We start from the raw sequence: 13,925 nt of genomic DNA, 5'->3' as shown, positions 1-13,925 counted from the left end.
TAGTGTGGGAATATAGGTATCCACGGCAGACGCCTGAATGCTTGTGCAGCAGATGTGACTAAAGTCCTTTTCGGAACCTGGTAGTCATTGTTTTAGTGTCACGGTCCCCTAACTCTTCAGTTTCTCGGTGCTCTGTTTTGCTTCTTGAAGGTGAGTTTAAACGAGCGAGGAGTAAGTAGGTCAGGAAGATCTGCGGACGCCGCCATCCTAGTGGCCAGGAGCACCTCGACTTGGGGACCAGGGTCACTCGCTGGGCGCCTGACTCGGGGCGGGACTAGGAGCGTGACACCCGGAATTAGTCTTCGGAGTTTCTCCGGTCGAGTTTCCCGGTGCTTTAGGCTGCTTCTGCCCTAGAGCCGGCTTCAGGCCTCGCTGACCTTCGCCTCCCAGACCCTCGCGATGGCGAGAGTCTGGGTCTGCGTGGCGGGCGCCGCCTTCTTCCTTTCCTGTCTGGTTTTGCATTCGCGCTTCTGTGGCTCTCTGGTAAATAGCAGGGAGAAGGCTGTGGGTGTGGGTGGCACCGAGGGGTACAGCCCCTGGGGTCCCAAACCTGCTCCCCCGGGGCTCAGCAGCTGACGACTCGTCCTCTCATTTAGTGTTAAAAAGAATGCACGTGGGGCTGGGGAGGTGGCGCGGAGGTTGGGAGCTCGAGCAGCTTTTGCAGAGGACTCAGGTTCGATTCCCAGCACCAACTTGAAGGCTCACTCTCTCACTGTAACTCCAGTTTCAGGGGGCCTGATGCCCTCTTCTGGCCTTTGTGGGCACATTGTGCACATAAACTCACCCGAGCTCATGCACACAAGTCTAAATAAAAATAAGTAAACATCACACACACACACACACACACACACACACACACACACTGGATTTTCCCCAGCTCTTACTACACTCTTACGTCATCATTAGACTTTTCTTGTGGTTGTTTTGATCTTTAGACATACAGTCGTATTTCTGGCTACCTTCTGGTTGTCGAACTGAATCTGAGTATTTTGATTTTATTTGAGGTTTCAAGGACATTTTCTTTTCACGTTTCCTGGAGAATGGAGGACCCTCTTTTCCGGCTGGATTTGGGTTGGCCCAAGAATTCGGAATACTTCACTGGTGCAACATTTTGTGTTGCAGTTGACTCCCTCAACGGGTTAGTTTACGTAGCCCAAGTAAGTAGAATGCATTTTTTTTTTTTTAATATGTGAGCCTGTGAGGTCAAGAGAGATCAAAGTGTTAATGTGGTTATCAACTACCAGTGGTTTCCAGGATTGAACTCTGGTGTCAGTCTTGCCTTGCAAACACTTTCATCTGCTCAGCCATCTCTTCAACTAGAGATTTTTTTTAAATTTTAATTATATACATTCAGTTTGATCACAACAGACAGGAATAATAAAAGAACAGTCAATCTGAGCATGACGAAAAGGAAACAAAAAAGATGAACAGAAAGGAAAGAAGTGGAACCTAGATAGCCTGTTGCATTTATAGTATGCTAACTATGCAGTTTAATTTTGAGTTGGCTTCAAGTGCACATTTTAGATTTGTATGCGTTAGAAGTTATTAAGTTTTGAAGTTAGTGCTTTTTTTTTTACACACTTCTAAATTTCTTATTCTTTCATTTTGCTTTCTCTAACAAAAGTAAAGATTGGCGGTCCTATTGAGTGATTCTAAGCAGTTGTTTTTGTGTGCCTTCAGAGAGGGGATAACATCCCCAAGGTATTAGTGTTCTCAGAGGATGGCTATTTCCTACGAGCCTGGAATTATACAGTTGACACACCCCATGGTATGTTTGTCTCCGGCACACCATTTGAACAGTCCGTCTGGATCACGGACGTAGGAAGCGGTATGTGTAGTACTATCTATTAAATTGCCTTCCTAGATAGAGTCACATCTTTGCCCACGTTCTTGCTTATACACTTTAAGGCTAGCATTGCTGAATCTAATCATAATTTCCTTAATATTTCATAAAATCATGTCTTTCTACAAATTTGCACCACACTACTATACAATCAAGAAATTCAATAACACTATAATCCTGATCTTTTAAACTTGTCAAGGGAACTTTATTTGGGTGGGGGTGGGGTGGAGGGCAGAGTGTCATTCTTCAGGGCTCTCCATCTTGTCTTTTGAACCTAAGTCTCTCTCTCGCTGGCTGGAACTAATGAGCAGGGTAGGTTAACTGGCCAGCAAGCCCTCCGCATCTTCCTTTCTCCACTCGCCCAATGCTGGTGTTGCAGTGCACACACTCATACTCAGCATGGTTTTATTTGTTTGTTTTTGTTTTTCCTGGCATTGGCTCTAGGTACAGACCCCAGGTCCTCATTCTTCAGTGACCGGTATTTTCCTGGTAGACTGAACTATCCTTCCAGTTCAGAGCCTTTCTTCTTTGATACTTCAGTTGCTAATCTCAGAGTAAGTCTGTGCCTCTGTGAAGTCAGGTCAGATGCCAGTCTTTAGAGAATCAGTGGACTCTCAACTTATGCCTATACCAGCTGGCTCTTGAAAGGGCAAATGAGGGTTCTGAAGCCACCATTTGCTGCCTTGAGATTAGCAGAAGCTGCTATTATTAACAGTTTTGAAATTCCACTCACTTAAGCATGTCTGAAACTTTCCCACCAGCAGATATTTTTAGTATACACTGTTGAAAAACAAGGTAGGCTAAGTAGCTTTCTAGCTGCAGAAGTTGTAGGAGACAACTGTTTGCCTGACTGCTGGTGTGTCCTACTTAACACGAGAGACCGTTCCTGTTGTCTTGACGACCTGGCAGGAATGGGAGAGTCAGGGCGGATTTGGCTAGTACCCTTCTTGGTCTGGTTATGGCTTGGAGGGTATCCTGTTTCCCCGGTGCTTGGTAACTCACATACCACTCTCAGCATCAGGAAGGTTGGATTTTTACGTTGTCACTCGTGTTAACAGAGTGTAAAGAGTTTCTGGGCTTCAGGTAGTCAGGGGGCTGTTCATTTAGTTAAGCCTTTATCTCGGAAGGTAAGTGCTGGGTAAACATTTGAAGAGTGGCAACTGCAGAGTGTTAAGCTGCCCACTTAGGTTCTAAGTAAAGACTCGGGACTTTTCGTCTTTCTTCCTTGTATCTCTTTTCCCTCTCTTCAGATACTTGCCAGAGCCTGCGCGTGATTCTCTGAACACTCACTTCCCTTTCCTCCACCAGGCTGCGTGGCTTCCTCCGTTCCTCTTCTCCAGCTTCCTTCCCCAGGAAGCTGTCAAGCTTCACAGTGTGGGTACCCTGGAGGTTTTCCTTTACATCTCAGTAAAAGTGCCCTTGAACTTAAAAATAAATCTAGGAGATGGAAAGAAGCTCAGTGGTTAGAACACTTTGCTTCCAGAGGACCTGGGTGCCATCCCAAGCACCAAGTGGCAAGGCAGCTCCCAGTGTCTGTAAGTCCAGGTTCAGGGAAGCTGGTGCCTTCTTCTGGCCTCTCTGGGAACTGCACACACACACACCTGCGGGCAAGCATTCATGTACAGAAATAAAATGAAAAAAAGGACTCTTGAAAGTATCTCTGAGTTTATACAATAATGTAATGAGATTTGACGACTTTCCTCTCTCTTCTGCCCCAAGAATTCGCTGTGAGAGCCTTTCATTTTAATTTATTCTGTTCACGTCGCCCTTTTAAAAAGCAGAAAAAACGTCACTGGTTCCCAGAAATAAGCGCAACACAGATGACCTCATTCTTTTCATTGTGTCTTGTTTCCCACCCTCCGATCAGAGAAACTATTTTTAAGCTCTTCCCATTTTCAAATGAATTGATTTCCTCAAGTGAAGATCTGGCTGCAAGTCAACCACTTAAAAAAATTATAAGTTCTCTGTCCCCTTTTAAAGTGTTTAGAAACTTGGCGGTGTGCTCTCTCTAACCCTGTGTGTTCTCTGTGGGTAAGCCCTTCCGCATTAGCACCCCGATCCAGCGCAGTGTCACACTCGGCTCTCCAGGTCGAGCTGGAGTGCAGGCTGCCTCGCTTGACTTCAGTCTCTGGGTACCTGTCAGTCAGTTTTGCCTCCTGTGCCTCTGCTAACTGCTTCCTACTTTCCCTTATCTGCTCTTAGTTACATGCTTTAACTTGTGAGGTCATTTTAGCTCCAAGATTATTTTTCTTTTAAGAAATGAGTTCAATTTTTAATTTGCATCTGCTGTGAGAAAATATAATTAAACAAATAGGGCTAGTTATAAAGAGCTTTTTGTGGCTGTACTAAAATTTAAATGACTGATTGAAATAAGAGCTTTGGATGTCGGTTGCTTGGTTTTTAGTTCCTTATTGATTTCTTTTACAAGCAGTGGGTTGTTTGTTTGTTTGTTTGGTTGTTTTTTTGGGGGGGTTGGTGTTTTTGGGGTTTGGGGTTTTTGGAGAATGGGGGGCTTTTTGAGCCAGGGTTTCTCTGTGTAACCTTCCTTGGCTGTCTTGGAATTCACTCTGTAGACCAGGCTAGCCTGGAAGATCTGCCTGCTTCTGCCTCCTAGTGCTGTGACTAAAGGCGTGTCCCACCACCACCTGGCCAAACAGTGTGTTTTTAAAAAAGAAGTTAAATTATCCTAAGCTTTCTCTGTAAGGAGCCAGTGTTTTTCTTGTGCTTAGAGTCTCCTTATTTTGGAGTGATTAGATTAGATTAATACATCTCCAGGTTTGCTCATACCGTATGAAAGGCTGCTAGTTGCCACCTGTCACACTTAAAATATGGGAGTCTCTTGGCTCCCATTGCTGCTCAGCCTAGTGAAAGATTTGCCTTTAGCTTATGGAAGATGTGAATGCTGTGTAATCCTTGTGACACTTGCTTGTCTTTCTCTACAGGACCCTATGGCCATACTGTTAAAAAATATAATTCCCTGGGTGATCTTGTTCAAGTCTTGGGAACCCCAGGCAAGAAGGGCACTGGCTTGAACCCGCTGCAGTTTGACAACCCCGCAGAATTATATGTAGATGACACAGGGGAGATTTACATTGTGGATGGAGATGGGGGCCTGAATAACAGACTGGTCAAACTATCCCAAGGTACGTGCCTTACCCGGGTATGATCACGATCAGAAAGATATTATTTTATACGTTTGTCTGCTGTGTAGTATAATGTAACCGAATGGCACGTGAAGTTGTGTGTAAAGGCTAATACAAGGAAATCCGTTGCTGAAAATACTATTTAGGGTTTGTACCCCTCCTTAGATCATTGAGTTCCCAAATAAAAGACACAAAACCTTTATATTTATAACAAGCCTTAGAATTAGAGCTGGGTAGATGTCACCTCTATGCTGTTTTGTCTACTTGTCTGTCAATAATCCCTAGGTGTCACTTGCTATATCCTGCCTAGGCCGCTCCTACTCTGACTGACAGGCCCTCCTGCCTATGTGCTCAGATCCACTTACCCTTTCTCCTCTCTCCCCAGTGCTCTTTGCCTCAGACCCCAAACCCCAGCCTACCTCTACCTGCTGAGCTACAGGGTTTTGGCATCTTTATTCAACCGAATAGTTTTAAATTAAGGAGCAAGGTTTACATAACAAAAGCTGGTATAGGTGAGAATTCCATCTTCTGGAGGTGCTGGGATACAGAATTTAGCATTACAATATATAGCCAGGGACCAAACCTCAACCTAAAGCAGATTGGTGGGATTAGCAACAGGAGGCCAGGAGACCCTCACAGTAAAGAACTTCTGGAGATTTTCTGTCCTGTTTACTGTGGGGAAGTCAGGAAGAGATCCCTGGCAGGCTTCCTGCAGGGTAACAGTAAGGCTCTAACTAGGCTGGCCCTCTGTGGCCACCACAGCAGCAGGTCTGTTCCTAACAGAACAATTAAACTCATCTGTGACAAAGACTTTCAAGCTAGGATAGGAACCAGAAGGCGAACCGGAATTGGAGAGGCACAGCAGAGCTCCTGGAGAGGCCACCCTTGGCTGAGCTGTAGACAGGGCCAGCAGGAGTGGTGGTGTCCAGGTCAGTGGGAGCCCTGAGCTGGAAAGGAAAAAGCATGGCTTTCTCAGCGGCCAGAAGGAAAGGTGACGGCCATTGAAGCTGCTCTGAGGATCTCAGAGTTGTGCTCTGCTAGCAGTCTGAGGGGTTTTCAGGAAGGCAGAGATAGTCCAAATGCGTTTTAAAATATGCAAAATGCTGGGAGCTATTTCTGGCAAGTCTGTCCTTCGGCGTGAACTTGGTCTTTAACACAGGAGGTAAAGCAGGCATCCAGAGATTCTGTAAAAGCAAGAAGCAGCAAAGTCAGGGACAGACACACTTGCTCCCTGGCTACAAAGAAGGTGACTTTAGATGAGAGGAATTTATTGTCATGGTTTGGGAATCCAGAAGTCACAGAACCTGAAATACATAGGGTAGGTGATATTCCCACTGAAGGCTCCGTGGGTGAGCCCTTCCTTTCCTCTCCTGAGCTCTCCTTCATGTGGTCTGAGGCCACGTTCCCAGGTACAGTGTGTTACGTGTGGACTAGTCTTGTGAGAGATCAATCCATTAGGTTCTAGTGTGTCCCTCTAGTGACCAGAGCGAGGCCATAAACATCCACTGTAGCCAGTGCGATGGCACACACTTGTCATTCCTGCCTTCCAGGAGCACTGCTAGGAGTCTGAGGCCAGCCTGAACGACACTGGACAAGGCCAGTCAGGACTGCACAATATGATTCTCTGTCTCGGGAAGAGAAAAACAAATTGAGCAAAAATGAGATTTTTTTTGGTACTAGGAACTAGTTTGAAGGAAACGGTGTAGGAACTCTGAGCAGTGCCTTTGAGGTCAGAACAGCTCAGGCTGAGCTAATGAAGCGGTAGACTGAAGGAGCATGAGTTAGACAGACAGTCAAAGCCAGGGAATATTCAAGGCCTCAGTGTGCGATACATTTCTTTTGTAGTTTGCAAGACAAAATCAACATGGAAATGCATATGTTTCACTATTTATATCACTGTTCACATGTATTTACCATTTATAGATTTCATGATCCTCTGGCTGCGTGGAGAGAATGGGACAGGACCTGCCAAGTTCAACATACCTCACAGCATTACACTTGACGCAGTTGGTCGGGTAAAGGCAGTGTCCCTGTGTTTGGAACTGTGTGGCTGTGGGTGGGTGGGTGGGCACGTCTTGGTGTATGTATTCTCTTATTGTTTCTGTTGCTGTGAGAAAAACAAAACAAAAACCAAAGGAATCCGAGCAAAAGGCAGGTAGGGAGAAAGAGCGGTCAAGGCAGGAGCTTCAAACATGCCTGCTGTCAGCTCAGCAGCAGGGAGGAATGAGTGCACACACGTGCTCGCTTGCTCACACTCACACGTTATCACACAGGTCAACTCTCCACCTCCGCCTGGAAAGGGTGCCACCCACAGTAAGCTCAGTGTTCCCGTGTCCAGTAAAGCAAACAGGACAGAACCGGGTCAGAAGTTCCCACAGGCAGCCTGCTGCACACAGCGCTGCTTGAGTGTTCTCTCCCTGGGCGGTCCGAGGGTGCACATGGGCCGTTAAAGGCCAGCACAGTAGGCAGGACTAAGCAATTTCTCCAGAGCTGGCTGTGCACACAGACTCCTAAAATGTTCCGGCCCTAGACTGAGGAAGTTCTCCAAATACTTAGATATGAACAAGATAGATAATTCTATATAGCTTTTAAATGGCTGAGGGAGCGGGTAATGAATCTAAAACCTGGAAAAGAAACTTTGCCTTCTAGTAGGAAAACCTTATTGTAAGTGTTTGAAAGCCTTCAGTTCAGGCTGGGCGTGGTGGCCTTTAATCCCAGCACTCAGGAGGCGGAGGCAGGCGGATTTCTTAGTTCAAGGCCAGCCTGGTCTACAAAGTGAGTTCCAGGACAGCCAGGGCTATACAGAGAAACCCTGTCTCNAAAAACCAAAAAAAAAAAAAAAAAAAAAAAAAAAAAAAAAGTGTACACACACATGTACACACACTACACAACACAAACACATAAGACACACTACACATATTGGGATGGGAGCAGCACTGATGGGAGTGCAGGGACTGCAGAGGCTAATCCTGAAGGAAGGAGAGGAGCCCTCCCCCAGCTTCCATTTCCTCCTTCCAGCCCTGGCCCCTCCACTGCGCCTCCTAGGCTTTTACTCACTGGATAAACACAGGCACTGCTTCTTAGGACCTTAGGGGTCACCTTCAGCCACCAAGTCCCCTTCAGCGGCTTAAATTCTCTACCTGTTTCCTGTGGGAAGTGTACTTTGCATTCCAGTCGCTGCTGTTACATCGCAGATGCTCCTGTATAGAGTGCAGGCTTTGAGGGCATGAGCTGCTGAATGGAGTTTGCTTTACCTCCACCACGAGCTCTGAGGGGTCATACCTGTGTTAAATAAGTGAGCTTGTGGACTTGTAGTGCTGGGTCAGGCTGCCCTCTGACATGCAGTGCTGGGCCAGGCTGCCCTCTGACATGCAGTGCTGGGTCAGGCTGCCCTCTGACATTCAGTGCTGGGTCAGGCTGCCCTCTGACATGCAGTGCTGGGTCAGCTTGCCTTCCTTGATGCTAGTCCTATTTTTTGCTTTAAAAAAAAAAACCTATTTTGCAAAGATATGGATATAATCAGATTCATGGTGAGGACAGATCTTAGGGGCTAGCAAGAGGAACAGCCTGAGATTGCTGAGCTGTGAAACTGACAGCTCATTCTTTATGTACTTTGTGATTTAGTTTGTCCGTTGTTGCTGCTGTGGGGAGGACTGATGGCCTTACACACGCAGGAGAGCATCTAAGACCGAGCTTGGTCCCTGGCCCCGTGCCCTGATGTTCTGTAACAGTTTAATGGCAATCCCCACATTGTATCTAACTCATTTCATCACTACCATGAGCCTTTCCGAAAAGTGAATTTACTCCACAGTTAAGGATGTATTGTTTCTCAGAGAGGCTTTCCCATGGTCAAAAGTGTTGCATACTGAAGAAGAAAGAAAATAATCTGCAATACCATTCCATCTTGAGATGTGAGTGTTTCTTCCTTGGTCAGCTGAGGCAGGAATATCCCTGAGCAAACCCATCACAGCTTAGGACACTTGTGTGGGCACCAGCCTGTCTTGTGCCTGTGTCTGTAACAGCCAGTGGCTACCAGAATCCACACACACCAATTAGAATAAAGTCAGGGTCACACCAAGCTATACAAACCCAAGAACTCTGAAGGGCCTGCTAGGGGTGTGGTCTGTGCTGTACAGAGAACCTATAATTGTGTAATCTATGGATCCCCGTGAATGCTATTGAGGAAACAGTCTGAGCTCGCTGCTTTATGATAGGAGTGTCTAGGGAACTGAACTCATTGTCATCTATAAAAACCGCATTTAAGCCTATGATGCTCTATGTGCTACTAACATGCCCACAGTTCCTCCTGTCAGCGGCTCTCTGTACTTTGGACCCATTCCAGTGATAACAGATACAAGTTTAGAAATGACACTGAGAGAGCAAACACCCGAGCCTCCGAGAACAAGTCTGTACCTGGCTTTGTCTTGTACCTGGCTTATTAGGAGCTGCTTCAGTTGTCAGTGATGGTGATGAGACTTAAAGAGACGGGAGAGTCTGCACCCTGTCAGTGTCTCTGATCTTTTGCACTGTGTGGAGGACTCAGGTTTTTTTTTTTTTTTTTTTTTTTTTTTTTTTTTTGAGGGGGTTTTTTTTTTTTGCTTCTGGCTGTCCTGGAACTCACTCTGTAGACCAGGCTGGCCTCGAACTCAGAAATCCGCCTGCCTCTGCCTCCTGAGTGCTGGGATTAAAGGCGTGTACCACCACGGTTTTATCTGCTTCCATGTTTATTGTAGTCGATGGCTCTGTTCCTTTAGGCTGACTGCTGCAGGTGTTGATTAGACTGTAGCATTTGCACTTCCTAGGGCTTTGCAGACAAGGTGTGTAACCCCTCTGAAAATGGAGCTTAGTGATGCCATCTTCCTGGAGTCCTCCAAGCACTAACTGAGACCGTGTATGTGCAGCTGATAAGACTACTCATGTCTCTTCTCATGCTGTGGGTCTCTCCCCACTGACATTATTTTCTTGGTTTCTCAGGTGTGGGTTGCTGACCGAGGAAATAAGAGGCTCCAAGTATTTGATAAGGTCACTGGAGAGTGGTTAGGAGCATGGGACAACTGTTTCACAGAGGAGGGGCCTTCTGCTGTGAGGTAATCGCTCCTGGTTGTTTTAAATGCTTCTTTAGCTGGCTGTGCGACCCACTTCTTCTGAAGAGTGGCCAACAGTTTAAAGTGTTTATTGTTGATTTTAAGCAAGTGAAAGTGGAAGGAAACAAGAGTCCAAAGAGGTTAGATATCTGAGATTTCCGAATCCTTTGAGAGATTCCTAATCATAGGAGGGTCTCAGCCGGAGTCCACACTGTTGAACCTGCCCAACTTCTAATTCTCCTTTCATTATGTTATGTTGTGTTGTGTTTTAACGTAGGCATATCTTTAGCTTCATCTATTATCACAGAATTCTATACAATTTAAACTCATTAAAGAACCCCTCAGACAGTGATGGCCACTGTTGTTGAGCATTGGCGAGTGTAAGCACCCACACGTACTTACCTGCCAGTAAGTGCTGGGCCATGATCCCCTGATATGGCCAGGAGCAATGAAACCAGGCCAGTCAAAGGGTCCACAGCAACACTTAAGCTGTGGCAATTTTGTTGAGAGCAATCAGATCTTCTATACCTTTATCAGAAGTAGAATGCAATGGCAGTCGCCAGGATCAATACAGTTGTAGTCAGGATACATAGATGTTTGGCAGCTGTACAGGCTATACAAGGTTAATGTCTAAAGCCAACTATCCTGTTAAGCTTCCATGCTCCCTTGCCTTCCAAGGGAACGCACTGAGAAATACAAAGCGGCCTGAAACCTTCCCTGCCTGAGGGAGGGCTTCAGTCTCTCAGGAACCGGAAGGTGCATAGTGCCTCAGGAGCCATGAACTCTTAACCTGAAAATCTGCAGCAAGCCTCTGCAGGCTGCTCAGCCAGTCCACTCCAGGGGGCAGCCAAGGGCACACAGGGAAGGAGTGGTCCTTATTGAATTCTCTTTCCTCTTAGGTTCACCCCAGATGGGAGGTACTTGATTGTGGCCCAGCTGAACCTCAGTAGGCTGTCCGTGTTGCTTGCCCCACCCCCCGGAAGCATCGGAGACTGCTCTGTGGTCAGCACTATCCAGCTGGCAGATCAGGTTCTGCCGCATCTTTTGGAAGTCGACAGAAAGACTGGCGCTGTGTATGTAGCAGAAATTGGGGCAAAACAAATACAAAAATACATCCCGTGGCACAGCCGCACCCCTGCCTTCGGCGCTTAGTGCTTCCGGCTGGGAGGAGCTTCAGGTAGCACTTCAGAGCCACAGGGTCATTTTCACCTCTTCTGCAAGAAAAGTGTGTTGCTGGGTCATGAAGAGTCTTGTTTTCTCGTGGTTTTGGGACTTGGTTTTACATCTAAGTGTGTTTCTTTTTGGTGGCCCTGGGAGTTGAACACATCACTTCCTACATGCTAGGCAGCTGCCCTAGCAGGGGCTACATCTTCACAGAAGCAGCTTTTAAAGGAAGAAATGCAGTTCTAAAATGGGATCATGACGGGAACTGTGGTTTGTAACCAAGCTGCTTGCCTGCATTGATTAACTCTCTCTGGGTTCCTGGGTGACTCTTTGACTTCATATAATGAGTGGAAACTACTAGTTGTTTTAACCTATGTGTATTAGACTGTGGAAGAGATTGTGTTGGGGTGCGCTGCTGAGTTACTGATTCATGTGGGTGCCAACCCAGTCCAGAGGATTCTGAAGTGGGGAGCAGTGTGGTCAGCCTTGTGGTCCAATAGAGAGATAAGTGGGCGTGGTGACAGCAGGAGCGAGGACCATGAAGGACAGGAGGAGCTGTGTGTATGTGGGGGATGGGAGGATTCATGGAGGCGGCAGTCTGTGGCAGCCTGGGTCAAGAGACCTTTGACAAAGAGACAACAATACTGTCCAGGTAGAGAAGGGCTGAGACGTACTTCTCGTGGATTCCGAGGGAGAAAACAACAAAGGGTTCAGTCTTTTTGGTACAAAGTATTTAATGTCACCCTTTACAAGCAAGACTACAACAGCCAGCGTGTAAGCACTGTACTGAAAGGAAGATTTGCAGGTGGGTGTTTTAGAGCTGGTCTGGCCCTAAGTCCCCTCCTCAGTGCTGCCCTTGCCATGTGCAATGTGAACTCGTGTCATTACGAGCACTTACCTACCTCAGAGACATTTCAGGAGAATTAGAATCATTTACATGGAAGAGTGCCAAATGCTTGAGGTATTACGATGGAAATGGTCTGCCCTTCCAGCCCACTCTCGCACTATCTGCGTATGTCCTTCGTATGCGGCTGCTGTGTTCTTTCAGTTTGTTCTGCTCCATTCTAGGCTTAGATAGAACCCTGTCCTATTGGGTCTTTTGGTCACCCACCCCTTTTGCTCCTGTCAGTGTCCCTCCCTGTCCCAGAGTTTGACTTTGACTTGCACAGCACTTTGCCCCACCCACTCCAGCTGAGGGGCTTGGATCTACCTGTCCAGGGACGGTGGCCCGTGCAGTGTGGGAGGAAGGCCAGCCTCCAGCAGCAGAGTCCTGGATTCCAAGGCTGTTAAATATGTCCCTACCTCTCACCAGACTGTGACTGAGAAAAGCCACCTTAGCTTATTCTTCAGTGATGAGGGAGCTTCGTTCTTCCCTCAGCCCACTGACGCTGCTTGAACTGGATGAGCAGCAGGCATAGGTGTCTTGATGGAGCCTGGGGTGCATTACAGGACGTTCTGAGACCAGCCTTCTCACTGCCTTTGTCATTATAACACATGCCAGGTTTGCCTGGCTCTGTTCAAGGCTCCTACAAAGCAAGTCCTCACGGGGCTCGTGCGCTTGTCACTCTGCCCAGTTGACTTGGATGAAAAGGGAAGGTGAAGCTTGTTTTGTTGGTAAACCGGACAAGAAATGCAGGTGCCCTTTGGAAGGAGAGGAGACTAGTTGAACTGCCTTTGTTCTTCCTACTGTATTTTATTTACCTGACTAGTCTCGATCATTGTTATTGAGGGTTTATAGTAGATACTGTGTTTTGATCAGTTCCATCCTGCATTCTCTCCCCGTCAGTTCCTCCCACCCTCCATCACCTTTTCCTCCCAGTGCCTCGTGCACATGTTCATTCCATGAACTCGGTGCAGCGTGGATGTGCATGGTGTAGGACACTCCTCGAAGCAGGGTAGCCTTTTAGGAAACACCCACCACAGCTACCTCCAGTAGCTTCTTAGTTCATGGTAGGCTTCATGAGCCCCTCCCTGCTCTGTGCTGGGATTTTGACTTCTGGTTTGTGGGTTCAGTCCTATTTAGAGCCTGTCAGTGGATGTCCTATTTAGAGCCTGTCAGTTCACATTCTCTTATTCTCCGAGGCCGAATCGCTTGTGGATCTCTGTATTAATATCCATCTATTCCAAATGAAGCTTCCATGATGAGAATTGAGAGAGGCAGTAACCCTTGGGTATGAAGATAAGAACTTCACAGTGGGGCAGGGTATGACTACAGCTCTTTACCAGAATCATAGTATTAGATAGTCCCCTGGGGCTATGGCCTTGCCAGCCACAGGTATTTAGCCAGTTAGCAGTGCCAAGCAGGCTTCCATCTTTTAGAACAGGCTTTAAATCCAGTCAGAAATTTTATGCATGATATTTGTGCAACTCTTGGTCCAGTGGACACACCTTTATGGGCCAGTCCTTACTGTAGCTCTCAGCCTCCACAGCTGGTTATGATTGCTGAACATTTTCTCCTTCAGTGATATAAATAGAACCTTCTAGAACTGTGAGCGCTAGCAAGTAGGGATGAAGCTCCCAGGCCAGTGCCAGCATGATTTCTTTACAGATTCTTACAAAACTTGCTGGAGATATTGTTCTTGTTTATCTTGTGTGGTCAGTGAGCTTACAATCAAAGCATCTCACCCCCCCCCACACACACACACTGGATCAGTGAGTTAAAGAAGTAAAAGTCCCCCCCACACACACACA

At 46.8% G+C, this 13,925-nt stretch overlaps 1 protein-coding gene across 2 annotated transcripts in view; it reads left to right on the top strand.

The window, feature by feature from the left end:
- The first annotated feature begins 208 nt into the window (after positions 1 to 208).
- Positions 209 to 13,925, top strand: part of Nhlrc3 (NHL repeat containing 3) — a 19,273-nt gene continuing 5,556 nt past the window's right edge. The window contains exons 1-7 of one of the 2 annotated variants that reach the window (XM_021158691.2): positions 209 to 483; positions 1,005 to 1,157; positions 1,681 to 1,828; positions 4,786 to 4,986; positions 6,910 to 7,001; positions 9,961 to 10,073; positions 10,970 to 11,143. In XM_021158691.2, the coding sequence (XP_021014350.1) occupies positions 400 to 483; positions 1,005 to 1,157; positions 1,681 to 1,828; positions 4,786 to 4,986; positions 6,910 to 7,001; positions 9,961 to 10,073; positions 10,970 to 11,143 (965 nt within the window). In that variant the 5' untranslated portion in view covers positions 209 to 399. Of the gene's footprint in view, positions 484 to 1,004; positions 1,158 to 1,680; positions 1,829 to 4,785; positions 4,987 to 6,909; positions 7,002 to 9,960; positions 10,074 to 10,969; positions 11,631 to 13,925 lie in introns of those variants that run through there. The other variant, XM_021158690.2, reaches the window with a different exon arrangement.

This window comes from Mus caroli, chromosome 3 (genome assembly GCF_900094665.2).
Source record: "Mus caroli chromosome 3, CAROLI_EIJ_v1.1, whole genome shotgun sequence".
Classification (NCBI taxonomy): Eukaryota; Metazoa; Chordata; class Mammalia; order Rodentia; family Muridae; genus Mus; species Mus caroli.
Note: the sequence above shows the minus strand (reverse complement) of the source record. Positions and strands in the feature narration are given on the sequence as shown.